We start from the raw sequence: 16,142 nt of genomic DNA, 5'->3' as shown, positions 1-16,142 counted from the left end.
TTATGTTGAGGTACATTCCTTCTATACCCTTCTATACCAAAAGTTTTTATCAGGAAAGGATGTTGAGCTTTGTCAGATGCTTCTTCTGTATTTAATAATATGATCATATGATTTTTACCCTTCATTCTGTTAGTGTTCTATATCACATTTACTTATTGATATATGTTGAACTTTCCTTGCATCCCAGAGATAAATCCCACTTGATCATGGTGTATGATCCTTTTAATGTGCTATTGAATTTGTTTTGCTAGTATTTTGTTGAAGATTTTTGCATCCGTGTTGATCAGGGATATTGCCCTGTGTTTCAAAGAGATATATGCATTCCCGTGTTCATTGGGAATCCCATTTTATTCACAATAGCCAAGATATGGGAACAACTTAAGTGTCCATCAATGGAGGAATGGATAAAGAAATGTGATATACAGATATAGATCTATAGATACAGATAAGAGGGAAATAATACCATTTGTGACAATATGGATGAAGCTGGAGGGCATTACGTTAAGCAGAATAAGCCAGGCAGAGAAAGACAAGTACTCTCTCTTACATGCAGGATCTGGGGCGGGGTGGGGGGGAGTCAAACTTATAGAAACAGAGCAGAATGGTGGATTCCAGGATTGGAAGGAAGAGGAATGGGGAGATATTCGAAAAGTACAAACTTTCGGGGTGTCTGGGTGGCTCAGTCAGTTAAGCAACTGACCCTTGATCTCAGCTCAGTTCTTGATCTCAGGGTCATGAGTTCAAGCCCCACATTGGGCTCTGCGTTTGGTGTGGTGCCTACTTTTAAAAAAAAGGTACCAGGGGTGCCTGCGTGGCTCAGTTGTTAAGCGTCTGCCTTCAGCTCAGATCATGGGTCCTGGGATGGAGCCCCGCATCAGGCTCCCTGCTCAGCAGGAAACCTGCTTCTCCCTCTCCCACTCCCCCCGCTTGTGTTCCTTCTCTCACTGTGTCCCTCTCTGTCAAATAAATAAATAAAATCTTTAAAAAATAATAAAATAAATAAAAATTTTAAGAATTTTAAAAAGGTACTAAATTTTAGTTATAAGATGACTAAGTCCTAAGGATCTAATGTACAATGGAGAGGACTATAGTTTTTTTTTTAAAGATTTTATTCATTTATTTAACAGAAAGAGCTATAGCAAGAGAGGGAACACAAGCAGGGGGAGTGAGAGGGGGAGAAGTAAGACTCCTGCGGAGCAGGGAGCTCGATGCGGGGCTCAATCCCAGGACTCTGGGATCATGACCTGAGCCAAAGGCAGACGCTTAATGACTGAGCCACCCGGGCGCCCCAGGACTATAGTTAATACTTCTGAATCATACACTTGACATTTGCTAAGACAGTAGGTCTTTTTTTTGTTTTTTTAAGTAGGTTCCACGCTCAATGTGAAGCCCAACATGGGGGCTTGAACTCACAACCTGGAGATCAAGACCTGAGCTGAGGTCAAGAGTCAGTTGCTTAACCAACTGAGCCACCCACGCACCCTGAGACAGCAGGTCTTAAGTGTTCTCATCACACACAGAACTTTGGTAACTGTGAGAGGAAATGGATGAACTCAGTTGGGGTAATCATTTCACAACACATACACATACCAAATCATCACATTGTATGCCTTAAATATATACTCAATTATAATTCAATAAAGCTGGGGGGAAAATTCAATCTACAAAAAAAGAAAGATATTCATAAGCAAAATAAATGCTGCTATTGCTGTTGCCTTTTTTTAAGATTTTATTTATTTATTTGAGAGAGAGAATGAGATAGAGAGAGCATGAGGGGGGGAGGGTCAGAGAGAGAAGCAGACTCCCCGCCGAGCAGGGACCCTGATGTGGGACTCGATCCCGTGACTCCAGGATCATGACCTGAGCCGAAGGCAGTTGCTTAACCAACTGAGCCACCCAGGCGTCCCGTTGTTGCTGTTTTAATCCACTAACTTTGGGGGTTATTTGTTACAAAGTGATTGATAACTGCAACAGCGAGGATAGAAGTAAGCCTCCCCACAAAAAATTTGAAAACATCAAGAAGACTATCATATATACAGATTCATATGCACTAATGTTAACCATTATATGTGCCTTGAAGTGCAAGCTAAGAATACTATGAAGCTCCCATAATTATAAATCCATTTAAATAGGATTTATTTTATTCTTACTTTTTGTAAATTAATATTTACAGGATGTGGTTTATAAATTATTGTATCTTCTCTCTGTAGTAGATGTACCTAATTTATAAATTAATATATGGCTCAAATGCTTTTTTAAAAATAAAATGTTATGTAAAAAAAATTGTGGAGGTCCTGCCTGTGGGTGGGAGCCATGGTAGGATTTTGAGCGGGAGAAGAGCACTATGAATTTGTCACAAGGACCCAAAGGTGCCAAGGGAATTCTTCCACTTCTAGGGCCATTGAAGAAAGTTCTCCCCAAGAAAAAATGCATCAGAGATCAAGGCTTCCGTAGAAGTGGAAGAAAAAAAAAAGAAAAAAATGAGTGTTGCTCACTTTCCCCAAGAGGCCACATCTAGCAGGGTTTCCATTTAGGGCAGACAGTTATTTGGCATCTGGATCCCTAACAAAGCATTCAGGGGCTCAGCCCAGGACAATGGGATCAGGGCATGAGCACTAAACCTTCTTCCCGAGGGACCACAGACCCATCTCTCCATCACTCAAAGCCCCAGGCCCCATTCTCCATGCAACCCAGCTCACCACTCAACTTCAGATCCAGAAGGCAGAGGTGTATGGACCACCCTGGGCTTAGTGCCTGATGTCATAGCTCACCTGCCAGGTGAGTGTGGAAAGAAAGAGCAGGAGTTCTGGAGATAGTCAGACCCACTGTGTGACCTTGGACTAGTGACTCTGCCTCTCTGAGTCTTGACTAGTTAGTCCTCATACTGTATGAATGGGACCAGAAAGTCTTTGTGTGTGTAAGCCATGCCAACGCCTATGTTGTGCTGTTTTATAGGAGTGGGCTTCGGAAGCAAATAGACCCGAGCCGTTCGACCTCCTCGCACCTCAAAGTCTTCCTCTAGAGAGCAGGAGTAACAGTAGCTACCTTGGAGAATCAGATACAGTCATACGCATAGAGTGAGTCATGTAGTGAGCCCTCAGTACAGATGAGCTGTCAATAGGAAGAGTTATTGCAGGGTTGCCCGCAGGGAAGCAAGCGAGGTTGTAACAGGGAGAAACTTAGAATGTCTGTCTCCACATTGCTTCTATTTCCCTTGCTGCTGTGACCCGTAGCTGAGAAACTTCTGATGACCCTGTAGGCGTGTTAATCATCAGAGGAATTTTGTTTGCAGCTGAGATTTGCAAAAACCTACCTCACTTGAGGAGATAAGAAAGGATGTACAGAAATGGCTGTGCTACGTTTGAGATTTTCAGGAATGACATGACCAGATTCCTACACCCAAGTATCAACTGACCAAGAGGAAAGAAGTTTCACGACCTTCCTGGGATATCAGTCACCTTTTGACTCCAATGTCCTCCCGTTTCTCCCTTTTGCTAACATCAAAGCAGCTTGAATTTCATATCCAGAGAGATGGCTCTTTGAGACAGTAGTCCGCCATTCTCAGTTTCCCGGTTTGACGAATAAAGTCAGTTTCCTACCCCAACGTCTTGCCTCTCCACTTACTGCCTTGTCCTGCAGAGAGCTTGGACTTGGTTATAAGGTTACTTTAGGATTGTCCTGGGGGGCAGGGGAGAAAGAGGAGACATGAGAGTGACTGCTGAGGGCACAGACTGGGTGTCCAGGAGATAGAGGAGAGGCAGGGGGCTGGAGAGGATAGGAGGGGACAAGAAGGAGGGACATTTTAGGAGGAAAGAGCAGCAGGAAGTGGTGATCTATTGGCCATAGAAGTGAGGAGGTAGGGGAAGGGGTGGACAACACTGAGGCTCTGCTTCGAGGTGGGAGGAATATCAAGGAGGCTGGAAGTCTTGGAAGATATCCACCAGGGGATGCCCAGGAGGGTGACATCAGCCTGAGTATTGCAGACAGAACCCAGATACAGGCCAGTGGGTCCACTCTACTTGTTCCCACATTCTTCGAGAACAGAGGACAGGAACCAGGAACCTCGTCAAGAATGTATGAGAGAGACAACAGAGACAGAGAGCAGTACAGACACAGAGACAGAGACAGGGAGAGAAACAGAGACAGAAAGACACAGATGCAGAGACATAGAGAGACTGAGACAGAGATACAGAGAGACACAGAGATAGTGAGAGACAGAAACAGAGACAGAGACACAGAGAGAGAGAGAAAAATAACAAAAAAAAGCATTTGGATTTCAGGCATTCCAAAAATGTTCAGTATCTTGATTGTGGTAATAGTTTTCTATACATAATGTCAGAACTCATCAATTTCTGTGTTCACATATATGCCATTTATTACACAAGGTATACCTCAAAAAAGTAGTAATGCAGGTCAAAAGAAAAGATTTAAAAGTATTGTTTATAATATAAAAAATATCACCCACCTTGAGAAATAAAGCATCACAGATACGATTGAAAATCCTGTGTGTAACTCACCCACTTCCTCTGTCCCATTATTTCCCTCCTCCAACGTGACCATTATTCTAAATACAGCTTTTGTCATACCCCTATGGGTTTTACAATTTTTATGTAAACAGGATCACTCTACACATCTTTCTGCAACTTGCTGGATTTTGCTTAGAATTATATTTTTAAGATTCATAAAAATATTCATATTTTAAGATTCATATCAATACACATGACTCTAGTTAATTTGCTTTCAGAGTGATATAATATTCTATTGTGGAAATATACCCTCATGTATTTGTCCACTTTGCTGGTGATGGAAATCTAAGTATTTTCCGATTTTCCATTATTATGAGAAGTGTCATTCATGATTTGTTTTCCAAATTTCTTATTGTGGTCAAGTACACATGACATAAAATTTACCATCTTTATCATTTTTATATGCCCAGTTCAGTGGCATTAAATACATTCACATTGTTGTTTGACCTTCACCACCAACCATCTCCAGAACTCTTCATCTTGTGATCATTAAACACTGATCATTAAACACTGACTCCCCATCCCCTCCCCCAGCTCCTGACTCCCACCATCTACTTCCTGTCTCTATGAATCTGACTCCTCTAAGGACCTCACATAAGTGAAATCATACAGTATCTGTCCTTTTGTGTCTGGCTTCTTGCATTTAGCATAATGTCCTCAAGTTTCATGTTGTAGCCTGAGTCAGAATGCCCTTCCTTTGCAGGGTCATGTAATATTCCATTGTATGGATGCACCACATTTGCTTACCCACCATATACACATAAAATATGTGCATTTTCAACCTTTCCAGACATTGTCAGTCACCTTGAGTGATGAGGGTGAAACAGACTCTCATAGTGGCTTCTAGCTCCTCATTATTGGTGAGGTTGAGCATCCTTGTATTTTTTTCACATGGCATCTGGGTTCCCCTGTCTGTGATATTGTTTCTTCACATCTCTGCTGCAGGTAAGGGGGTGGGGGGCTTACACTGGTCATCAGAGTGTCTGGTCACAGTTTAGGAGTACCCCAAAATGAGATGCTCAGTAAGTGTTTGATGAATGAATGAGGAAGTAGAGGCTGTGCATATAGACTCACTGGGAAGGGAAGAAACTGGTGGCAGGCAGAGGGGCTGGTGGGGCCAGAGAGGGTTTCTTCCAAGTCTGGAAAATACCAACCAAAGTTCTGCCCCTACTGCTGGCGGAGCTCTAGCCGCCTGCTGATACTACCAAGAGAGCTTCTGGCATTATGACAGACACCTGTCTCTGATTCTACCTCCCTCTAACCGTCTGAGCCTTCCTGGGGCACTCAGAGTGGCAGAAACTCATCAGAAGCCAGCTGGAAAGTGAAAAGGCACCAGAGAAGCAGAGAGGTGAATATGAGAAGTGAATGGGACTATGTCCCTCTGCACACTCTGGGAAGCACCACATCCTCTCTGGCCCCAGCACATCGCAGCCCACACACATTCTGCCCACACAACCACCTGCCCAAGCAGCCTTTGCTGGCTCTTCCTCAAGACACCCCATCCCTTGGTCTCCCCAGAAACATCTGAACGTGAGACTTCCGGGTCCCCAGAGACGGAGAAAGAAATAGCATCGGGCACTTCCTGAAACGATGCACCGAGAAGGACCCAACACCATGTCTGTGGTTCCTGCCAAACTATACAACTTGAGCCTAATCATGAGGAAACATCCGATAAACCCACATCAAGAGACATTCTATATGAAAATCCACCTGGATTCTTTAAACGTGTCAATGTTGTGACTTTGGGAACCATTGAACCTGGGTGCCTGGCATATCAGAGTTTGTTGCAAAGTTCTCTCAATGTTTATACCCATTAGGAAAATATATATTAAAAAATGAAATATATTTTTAAATGTCATGAAAGAGCAAGAAAAGCTGAGAGGCTGGCCTTTATGAAAGGAGACAAAAGAACAAAAGAAACATGATAACTGGAAATGGATGCTTGATCCTGGACTGGATCTAGACGTGCACCTGATCCCGCTTCTACCTTCTACCGAGAAGAAAACCGCTATAAATCGTAGCCATTCAGGGACAATTGGAGACATTGGAATCCAGACTAGCTCTTACACATAATAAAATGTGTCAGTAATGAATTTCTTGAATTTTATAAATTTGCTGTGGTACCTGAGAGAATGCTCTTGTTCTTAGGAAATGCACACAAAGTATTTCGGGGTAGAGGGACACTATGTCTGCAAGTTACCCTCAAGTGGCTCATGAAAAAAAACATGTTTATATACAGAGATGGAGCTATAAAACAAATGTGATTAAAAGGGTGAACAATCTCGGGCGCCTGGGTGGCTCAGTCGTTAAGCGTCTGCCTTCGGCTCAGGTCATGATCCTGGGGTCCCGGGATCCCTGCTCGGCGGGAGGCTTGCTTCTCCCTTTCCCACTCCCCCTGCTTGTGTTCCTGCTCTCGCTGTCTCTCTCTGTCAAACAAATAAAATCTTTAAAAAAAAAAAAAGGGTGAACAATCTCAAAGTAGGAGAAGGACACATAAGAATTCTTTATAATATTCTTGCAATTCTTCTGTAAATTTGAAATTATTATTTTAATTTTATGTTATTTGTATTTTATATATTTAAAATTATTATTATAAATAATTATTATTTTAAAAGTGTACGTGTACACGCACGCCAGAACTTATCAAATCATACACTCTAAATATGTGCCATTTGTCGTATAGCAATGATACCTCAATCAAACTAGTTTAGAGATAAAATAAATAAGTAAAAGAATGGAGAAGGAACTTCATTTGCAAAGGCAGAGGAGGCATGACCGGAATCTTGTGTCGGGAGGACACTTCCTTCTGTTGGAGTTTGGGTTTCATGGGGTGGGGACAACTACGAGAGAAGGGTGGAGGAGCTGGGAGGCCATCAGTGGTTTGTGTGTTGACTTCTCTGCAGCCCTGGGATGGGCAAGACCTTGCATCCTCGCAGAGTGAGTTTCCAAATATGGACGCTGGGGGGCGCCAGTACATCGCCATGCCAGAAGGTTTTCTAGAAGTCTGAGAATGTTCAAGACCTGGAAGAAAACATTGAAAACCGCACACTCTGTTGTTTGAAAACATAAAAGCAAGGCTGAAAAAACCAAAATCAATAAAGCTTGGAGGAAATGTCTTCTTAAACTGGCATGATGTCGACTTCATTCATTGTTAACCCCGGCATTCCCCCAAAATGTCATCAGATTTGGAAAGTTATCTGTGGGTTAGATGTTCTCCGTTTGCAAGAATCCCCATAGGTGCACAATCAGCAAATGGTGCAATAATTTTCACGGCACCTAAATAATTTCAAAAACATACTGATCTTCTCTACTTTTTTTTTAAGCAAAGGAAGAAATACATTTACTGTGAATGGCTTGTTACAATGTTTGCTACAAGGCAGGAGGGGACCTCTGAGAGTGGAGGTGCCCAGGGATGTCCTGTCCAGCCTTTTGCCTTCACACCTGCTGTTCTTTGGCCTGACTCACTCCTCCTTCCCTACTTTGGCCACCTCCACTCCCTTTCATCCTTCCTATCTCAGCTGAAGGCCACCTCCTCAGGGAGCTTTCTCTGACCCCAACTCAGGCTCCCATTACCCTCGCTCTTAGCATCAGATGCTTCAGAGCCCATGTCATGTTGTAACCATAAATTTATTATTTGTGCAATTATTGGGTTTCTGTCTGTCTTCTCCATTCAAATGCGAACTGGATGAGGGGCAAAGATGCTGTCTTTCCTCCCCTGGCCCAGGGCTTGGCACATAGTAGGTGCTCAATAATAATCGAATGAATGAATGAGGGAGGGAAGGAAGAAAGGGAAGGAAGAAGGAAGAACGGACCAAACAGGTGCATGAGAATGATAAACCTGTTCTTGTCCTGTCTTTTAATCCAAATCAAAATTCCTATGATTCCATTGCAAAACTCTGAACGCTGTCAAAATTCTCTTTAAACTCATGCTTCTTATTTCAACAAGAGTCCCCTCTTCTGCTGGCTCTCTCTGCCCAGTCTTGTGCTGAGTAGTGTTGAGGTAGCAGAGAAAGCTCAGTCCCAGACTCTGCCCTTGAGAAGTTCCAGTCTGAGTTGGGAGCACAGAACTGGACACAGACACCTCCAGCTTAAATATTTAGAGCTCGATCACAGCAAGGGTCCTGGGAGCTGATGAGCAGTGAAGGAAAAATGTCCAGGAAAGAGGCTTGAACTTGGCATGGAGAGCAGAGTATAAAGAATCATTAGTCCATGGTGGCTTTTCTACCTGAGGGACCGTGTATGTGAAGGCCCTAAGGCTTGAGAAAGCATGATTTTAGGATAGAGTGGAGATAGGAACTGTATAGAGGAGACCGGCAAGGTCCACTGTAAGGGGTCCTGTTACCAAGCAAGTGAGGGTTGGCATCCCACCACAATAGATCAGCATCAGCTACTGTCAACGTGGGGCCCGCAAAGTGCTCTGGTGAGAATCAGGCTGAGCTGCTAGGAATAGTACCACAGGTTATATGCGCTACACAAACCTCAGGGGGCACCATTCACTCAGACAACAATGGGAATGATGCTCACGCACACGCTCCACACTGGGGAGTTATGCTGTAGAGTGCCCCTGAATGCAGGGAGAAAACAGAACTTTCATGCACATTAATTTTTATCTCCCAAGAACTTTTAAATTAATAGTAATTAGAGAATGGACAGCAGGCTTGCATACACGAACACTGCACCAAAGTGGATATACGGGTGATAAAGACGTACTTGAATGGATGTTCAACATCGTCAGGGAAATGCAAATTAAAGCCATGAAGAAGATACCACAACACACCTATCAGAATGGCTACAATAAAAATCCTGCCCATACCAAGTGCCTCCAACCGGGACCTCCATACATTACTGGTGGGGATCCAAAATGGTGTGGCCCACTCTGGAAAATGGTTTGACAGTTTCTTATAAAGTTAAATTTACACTTACCATATAATCCAGCAATCTCACCCCTGGGTACCTACCCTCGAAAAAACGAAGACTTATATACATGAATATTCATAGCAATTTTATTTGCAATAGCCAGAAGCTAGAAACAACCTAAGTGTCCTTCCACTGGTGACTGTCTAACCAAACAGTGGTCCATCCATACGATGCAATATGACTCAGCAATGAAAGGGAATGGACTAATTTTTGTAAAAGATTTTTTTATTTATTCATTTGAGAGAGCGAGAGAAAGACCGAGTGAGAGCACAAGCAGGGGGAAAGTCAGAGGGAGAGGGAGAAGCAGGCTCCCCACTGAGCAGGGAGCCCGCGGTGGGCTCAAGACCAGGACCCTGGGACAGAGGGCTGTATCATTGGTTTTGATGAGTATAGGGACCTTGTATTAGATGGTGCAAAGAAATTCATTCCAAAGCAAAGTCAAGAGAACAACTGGGTCGGATCATGCTAAAAGGAGATGATATTATTCTGCTCCAAATAAAATGATCAGAGGCACCTGGCTGGCTTGGTAGGTGGAAAATGAGACTCTTGATCTCGGGGTCATGAGTTTGAGCCCCACACTGTGTGTGAGATAACTTAGATAAATAAACTGAAAAAAAAACAAAAGAAATGAACAATGAAGTGAGACATTGTTGAGAAGACAATACAGTTTGGTTTTTTAGATATCCCTTCTTGGGAGCATAGTTCTAAAACATTTGTTCACATTGTTTTGATTACCCTTACGTTATTACTAGATGACAATAAATGCTGTAGGATTGTTTTTATTAAAAAAAACTCAAATAACTTCTTTGGCCTCATCTTAGTGCAAACTTGAGGTACTAATTGGTTTTAGAAGTAGGATGCTGCCATGACAGTAGATGGCATTATCTTAGTGGCTGGGTTGTGAGGACACAGTATTTCAGGCTAGAAAGCTGGATATCCTCTTTAGGTCAAAGCCAAGGTGCAACTATAATCGTTGAGAACGTGGAAGATGGCTCAAGTGGTTATGTAGCCCAATCTCTAGAGGAAGTGATCAGAAGGAGCAAGAAATCATTGTGAGTTGGTGGCTCCTTGCCAATTTGTGCAAAGTATCACAAGGAAGATGTGGACTTGGAGGGACAAGAGTCGACCCACAGAGATAGAAGAGTCCACAGCTGAGAGTCCTTAAAGGGCTGGAGAAGCCCCACGATCCTGATTTCTGGAAACAGCAGTAAGGAGGGCATTGCCTTCTGCAGGGTAAGTGCTGACCCTAAGCTTTTAAGCATGGAGCATCCATTTCAAAATACGTCCATTTTTAAAAAAATAAATGTATTTCAATCCAACTTTATTTACCAAACAGGTGGTGGGCCCGATTTGGCCCATAGTCTGTGGCTTGCTGTCGCTTGTCCTAACTCAGATTGTAGTGGGTGTTTCCTTGTTTGTTTGTAGTTTCAGGTGTACAATATAATGATTCAGTATTTGTATATGTTGTGAAAACCACAGTAAGTCCAGATAACCAGATAACATCTATCACCATATATAGGTATATTCTCCTTTCTCTTGTGAAGAGAATTTTTAAGATCTACTCTCTCAGCGACTTTCAGATATACAATATAGTTAACTACAGTCACCACGTTGAAAACTACACCCTGATGATTTATTTAACTTATAGCTGGAAGTTTGTAGCTTCTGACCCCCTTCACCCACTTTCCCTATCACTCACCATCCGCCTCTGGCAACCATCCATCAGTCCTCTGAATCTAGGAATTTGTTCCTTTTGTGTTTGTTTTGTTTCAGATTCCGCTTACAAGTGAGATCAAACACTATTTGTCTTTCTCTGCCTGACTTACTTCACTTAGCATAATGCCCACGGGCCATCCATGTTGTCCCAAATGGCAAGAGTTCCTTCTTTTTCAGGGCCAAATAATTCAATAAACCTATTGCCATCTGCAGCTACTAGCAGAATAACCAGATAAGGAATTAGGCCACCCTTACCATGAAGCTCCCCTTTTAGAAAGCTCTGGATAATCTAGGTATTGACCTCTTGAGTGACACCGCCTTACCCTTCCCACTCCCAAATTCCTGCTCTTATGCTTCATTTAAAAAAAAAAATCTTAAGTTTATTTTTTTAGTAATCTCTGCACCCAACATGGGGCCGAATTCACAACCCCGAGATCAAGAGTTGCATGCTCCACTGACTGAGCCAGCCAGGCAGCCCTGCTCTTATGCTTTAAATTAGTCAACACAGAGTGAACCCCTGAAACCCTAGACACCTCATCCACTGCAGAGCCCAAGGTCTGTGTTCTCTCTGTCTCCCCACAGCCTTGCTGCGTGGCCCCCAGGATAAGCACCAGGAGAGCTGGTCCCGCCACAATATTGACTTGGTCTGGAAATGTCTTTGGGGGCTCCCACAAATACCCAAGGGCCTCAGGCCTTCACAGCCAGAGAAGCACTATCAGTAGGTGAGACCAGCACCCCATTCCACCCAAGACCTTTGTTTCAAATGACCTCAAGTAGCGACCATTAACATGATAGAGAGACCTGAGGAAATCAAGGAATGCAAAAATTCTCTCTGGGAAAGAGCTTTGGGTGTGGCTTCCTGACTCAAAGGAAAGAGCCTCCTAAATGTTCTAGAGAATTCCTTTGAAATCCAGAGCCCAGCCTATGCCTGCTTGAGCCTTAAAACAATACCCATTTGCACTAATTTGCACCAGAGGAATCAATCTATGATGGCTGCAGAGTGCCTAAGGAGGGCATCTCCTTCTATGTTCACTCTACATGTGGCCACGGAGGGGGCATGACAAGGAAGAACACCCCAGGGGGCAAAACGAGAGACCACAGTGAACAACAGACAATAGAGTCTCCCCCAGCCAGCCAAAAAACGTATTCCACTTCACAAGCAGGGCATTCTTAAATAAATCCTGCCGCATGAGATTTGATCATTATTATGCAGTAGCAGCTGGTCTCCCATTGCACACTGGGTGAGGGGAGGGCCAGATCAATGGACTTTGAGTTTACAAATTATTGGGTCAGGAGGAAACATTCCACCATGATGAAGAAGGCTGTGTATCAGCCAGAGATTTTGAACTGAGTTGACTGCATCAACGAGATGTCTTCAGGGTGGGGTGTTGGGTGGATTCTCTGAGTGGGGCAGAAGCATGCTTTCATGTAATTGGTGGCTAGAGGGATGGAAGGTGGATTGCTAGCTCTCTGCAAAACTCTACCCTCTCCCTCTTCTGTAGCAACAGAATCAGAGCCTGGCAACACAGCTGGCCAGCTATACCACGTGTCCTGGCCTCTCTTGCAGCTACGTGTAGCCTGGAGTGGGGTGGGAGATGTATGTGGTGCTTTGAGAGCAGGCACTTGCCTCCCCTGTGCTCTCTGATTAGATGTTTTGGTAATAATATTATGATAGCAATATCTGGGAAATGGGGCAGAAATAAGACATGGGGAACTTGGGTCTGTGAATGATTTAAAGCAGAGTCACCCACTGACCTAGAACACCAACTGTCACATGAGAGAAAAATAAACTTTTACCTTACTCAAGCCATATTTTTTTTGAGTCCTTTTTTTTTTTCTTAAGCAAATGTTAAGGGTTGGATTACATCCCCTCCTCAGATTCGTATCTTAAGTCCTAATCCCCAGTATTTCTGAATTTGAGCTTATTTAGAAATAGGATTCTTGCAGATATAATGGTTATGATGATGTCATACTGGAGTTGGGTGGGCTCCGAATCCAAGAGAACTGGTGTCCTTCTAAAAAAGGAACATTTGGAGATAGACATGCACACAAGGAGGATGCCATGTAGAGATGAGGCATGATCTGCAAGTAATGGGATGGCCAGCAAAGCACCAGCTCCCACCAGCTAGGAGAGAGGCTTGGGATGGATTCTCCCTCACAGCCTTAGAAGGAACCCACCTGCCAACACCTTGATGTTCTACTTCTGGCCTCCAGAACCGTGAGACAACAAATTTCTGTGTAAGTCACCTCTTTTGTGGTTTTGTTTTGTTTTGTTTTGTTTTTACAGAATCCCCAGGAAACTAATACAGAAACTGGTACCAGAAATGAGATGCTGACATCACAAAAATGAAAATTTACTTGCCATGAGCTGAGTGGTCTGGTAGTGAGGACACAAAAAAACGCAGGATGAAAAGCTGGAGAACCTTGTTATGCCAAAGAACATCATCTGGTAATACCGTCACTGGTGATAACCTGGAAGGTGGATCATATGTTCACTGAGCCTGTGTTTCTAGAAGTGATTGGGAAGAGCTATGATGTCACTGTGAGTTGGCTGCTTCTCGCTGCCTGGCAGCAAGGAATCACAAGAAAGAGATGGTCCCAGACAAGAATTGGCCAGTTTTCAAGGCCAGAAACATCATGAGGTTAGAAGAGCCAACAGCTTCCTGTTCTTCAAAACAGTATAAATAAGGATCTTGCCTCCTACCCAAGGTTATTGTTTCAGATGACCATTAACTGAGAGTGACCAAACGTAGGTAGTTCAAGGAAACAAATATTACAAAATCAATAAACATAAGAATTCTGGCTAGGAAAGCACATCGGATCTGGTGCCTCGCAATGGAACTTACTAGAAACAACTAGACCAGTTGTCTACTCTAAGGTTTTGTTCTTTTTTTAAGATTTTATTTATTTATTTGACAGAGAGAGAGACAGCGAGAGAGGGAACACAAGCAGGGGGAGTGGGAGAGGGAGAAGCAGGTTTCCCGAGTAGCAGGGAGCCCGATGCGGGGCTCGATCCCAGGACCCTGGGATCATGACCTGAGCCGAAGGCAGACGCTTAACGACTGAGCCACCCGGGCGCCCCTCTCTAAGGTTTTAGAAGGAACTATGTTGTCACAGAAACAGCAAGATCTTATGACTTTTGAGCCTCTGCATTTGCATCTTTTTATTATACAGATTAACCTGAACCTTAAGCAAAGTGGGCTTGTGTCCTGGTCTCTCTAGTTTCCCGAGCATTTCCTTTTAACCACGATGTGTTCTTCAGGCTGCAGTGTGAGCGCCACGTGGCCAGGGATTTTGTTTGTTCCCTGCTAGAACTTCAGCCCTTCAAAGAGTATCTACAATATAATAGATGTTCAAGAAATAGTTGCTGGAAGAATAAAGTAATACACAGAGAACCAAGAGCGATACGAAGGAAACGTGGAACATTGGGAGCGTACAAGGACATTTCGTACAGATGGGCACTGGATTTGAGCACTCAAACATCCCAGTGCTATGGTCACTGAATAAAAACTGGCTTCCTATTGATGAGGGCCCCCAAGGCCCCCTTCATGTCACTGTTGCGTAGGCTGTAGATGAAAGGGTTCAGCATGGGAGTGACCACGGTGTACATCACCGCAGCGGCTGTGTCCTTCTGGGCTGTGTGGGAGGATGTGGGGCTAAAATAAACCTCAATGAGTGTCCCATAGAACAGGGACACCACAGACAGATGAGAGCCACAGGTGGAGAAAGCCTTCTGCTTGCCTCTGGTGGAGGGGATCCTCAGCACCGTGGCAAAGATGCGTGTGTAGGAGACCAAGATGCCCACAAAGGCGGTGACAGTGGGCAGGGCGCCCACAGTGTACACCATTGCATTATTGAGAAAGGTGTCAGAGCAGGCCAGCTTCAGCAGAGGGCTGAGGTCACAAAAGAAATGGGGCACGCGGTTGTGGGTGCAGAAGGAGAGGCGAGTCAATAATACGGTGTGGGTCAGGGCATTCCCGAAGGCTGCAGACCAGGATGCAGCCACCAGAGGCCGCAGAGCTGTGGTGTTTTACAGAGCTGGCATAGTGCAGAGGGTGACAGATGGCCACATAGCGGTCATAGGCCATGGCAGTCAGCGGGAAGCTATTGACGCCAGCAAACCAGATGAAGAAGAACATCTGGGTCAGGCAGCCCGCGTAAGGGATCCCTTTGTGCCCTGACACGTGGTTGGCCAGCATCTTGGGAATGGTGGTAGAGGTGAAGCAAATGTCCACAAAGGCCAAGTTAGCCAGGAAGAAGTACATGGGAGTGTGGAGTCGGGGGTCAGTGGCGATAGCCAGGAAGATGAGCAGGTTCCCCAGTCCCGTGACCAGGTACATAGTCAGGAAGAGGATGAACAGCGGTTGCTGTTGCTTGGGGTTCTCTGAGAGGCCCAGGAGCAGGAACTCAGAGACCGAGGTGACATTTGCCTTTTCCATGGCCATCCTGGATCAATCAGAAAGGACATCCAAGAGTTGTCCAGGGTCCTGATACGGCCAGCCCTTCTACTGCACCCTGACCTCATCTCCCCTCGTTGGTTCAGTCATTCATCACTTCTGCCCACTCTCTCCTGCAACAGGACCCCCCCACACCCACCTGTTTGCTGCATCCTTTCCATCAGTGACACACCATCCATTCCCCACAACCCACCTGCAGGATGGGTGGGCAGCTGCCAAGCACGTGGACCATTTCTCACCTCACCCCCTACACCTCCGTGCCCCAGGGCGTCATCTGGGTTCAGTAGTGAGCTCAGCCTGCACTCGGGGTACCGTGGAAATCTGGGCATTAACACCCCCAGGAGTGACTCTCAGCCGGCAGAGGACCTGTCCTTGTTGGGTGACTCCCCTGGCTTCATCACTCCTGAGTGAGGCAGTTCTGAGGTGTGTTCTCTTGGGGATCCCTAGAAGGACCGCCCCTCAGCTGCCCCAAGTGGGAATCTGCTCATCCGTGCCTCCCTTCCCCAAATGCTCATTGGATCTCCTG

The 16,142-nt window shown here is 44.7% G+C and overlaps 1 protein-coding gene across 1 annotated transcript; it reads right to left on the bottom strand.

The window, feature by feature from the left end:
- Positions 1-14,655: 14,655 nt before the first annotated feature.
- Positions 14,656-15,604, bottom strand: LOC123325523 (olfactory receptor 1361-like). The gene is given in 3 exon segments (XM_044917625.1): positions 14,656-15,170; positions 15,173-15,188; positions 15,191-15,604. Coding segments are annotated over 3 exon segments (945 nt in total).
- Between the last annotated feature and the right edge of the window lie 538 nt (positions 15,605-16,142).

Source organism: Neomonachus schauinslandi, chromosome 1, assembly GCF_002201575.2.
Source record: "Neomonachus schauinslandi chromosome 1, ASM220157v2, whole genome shotgun sequence".
NCBI classification, from domain to species: domain Eukaryota; kingdom Metazoa; phylum Chordata; class Mammalia; order Carnivora; family Phocidae; genus Neomonachus; species Neomonachus schauinslandi.
This window is presented reverse-complemented; position numbering and strand designations above follow the sequence as displayed.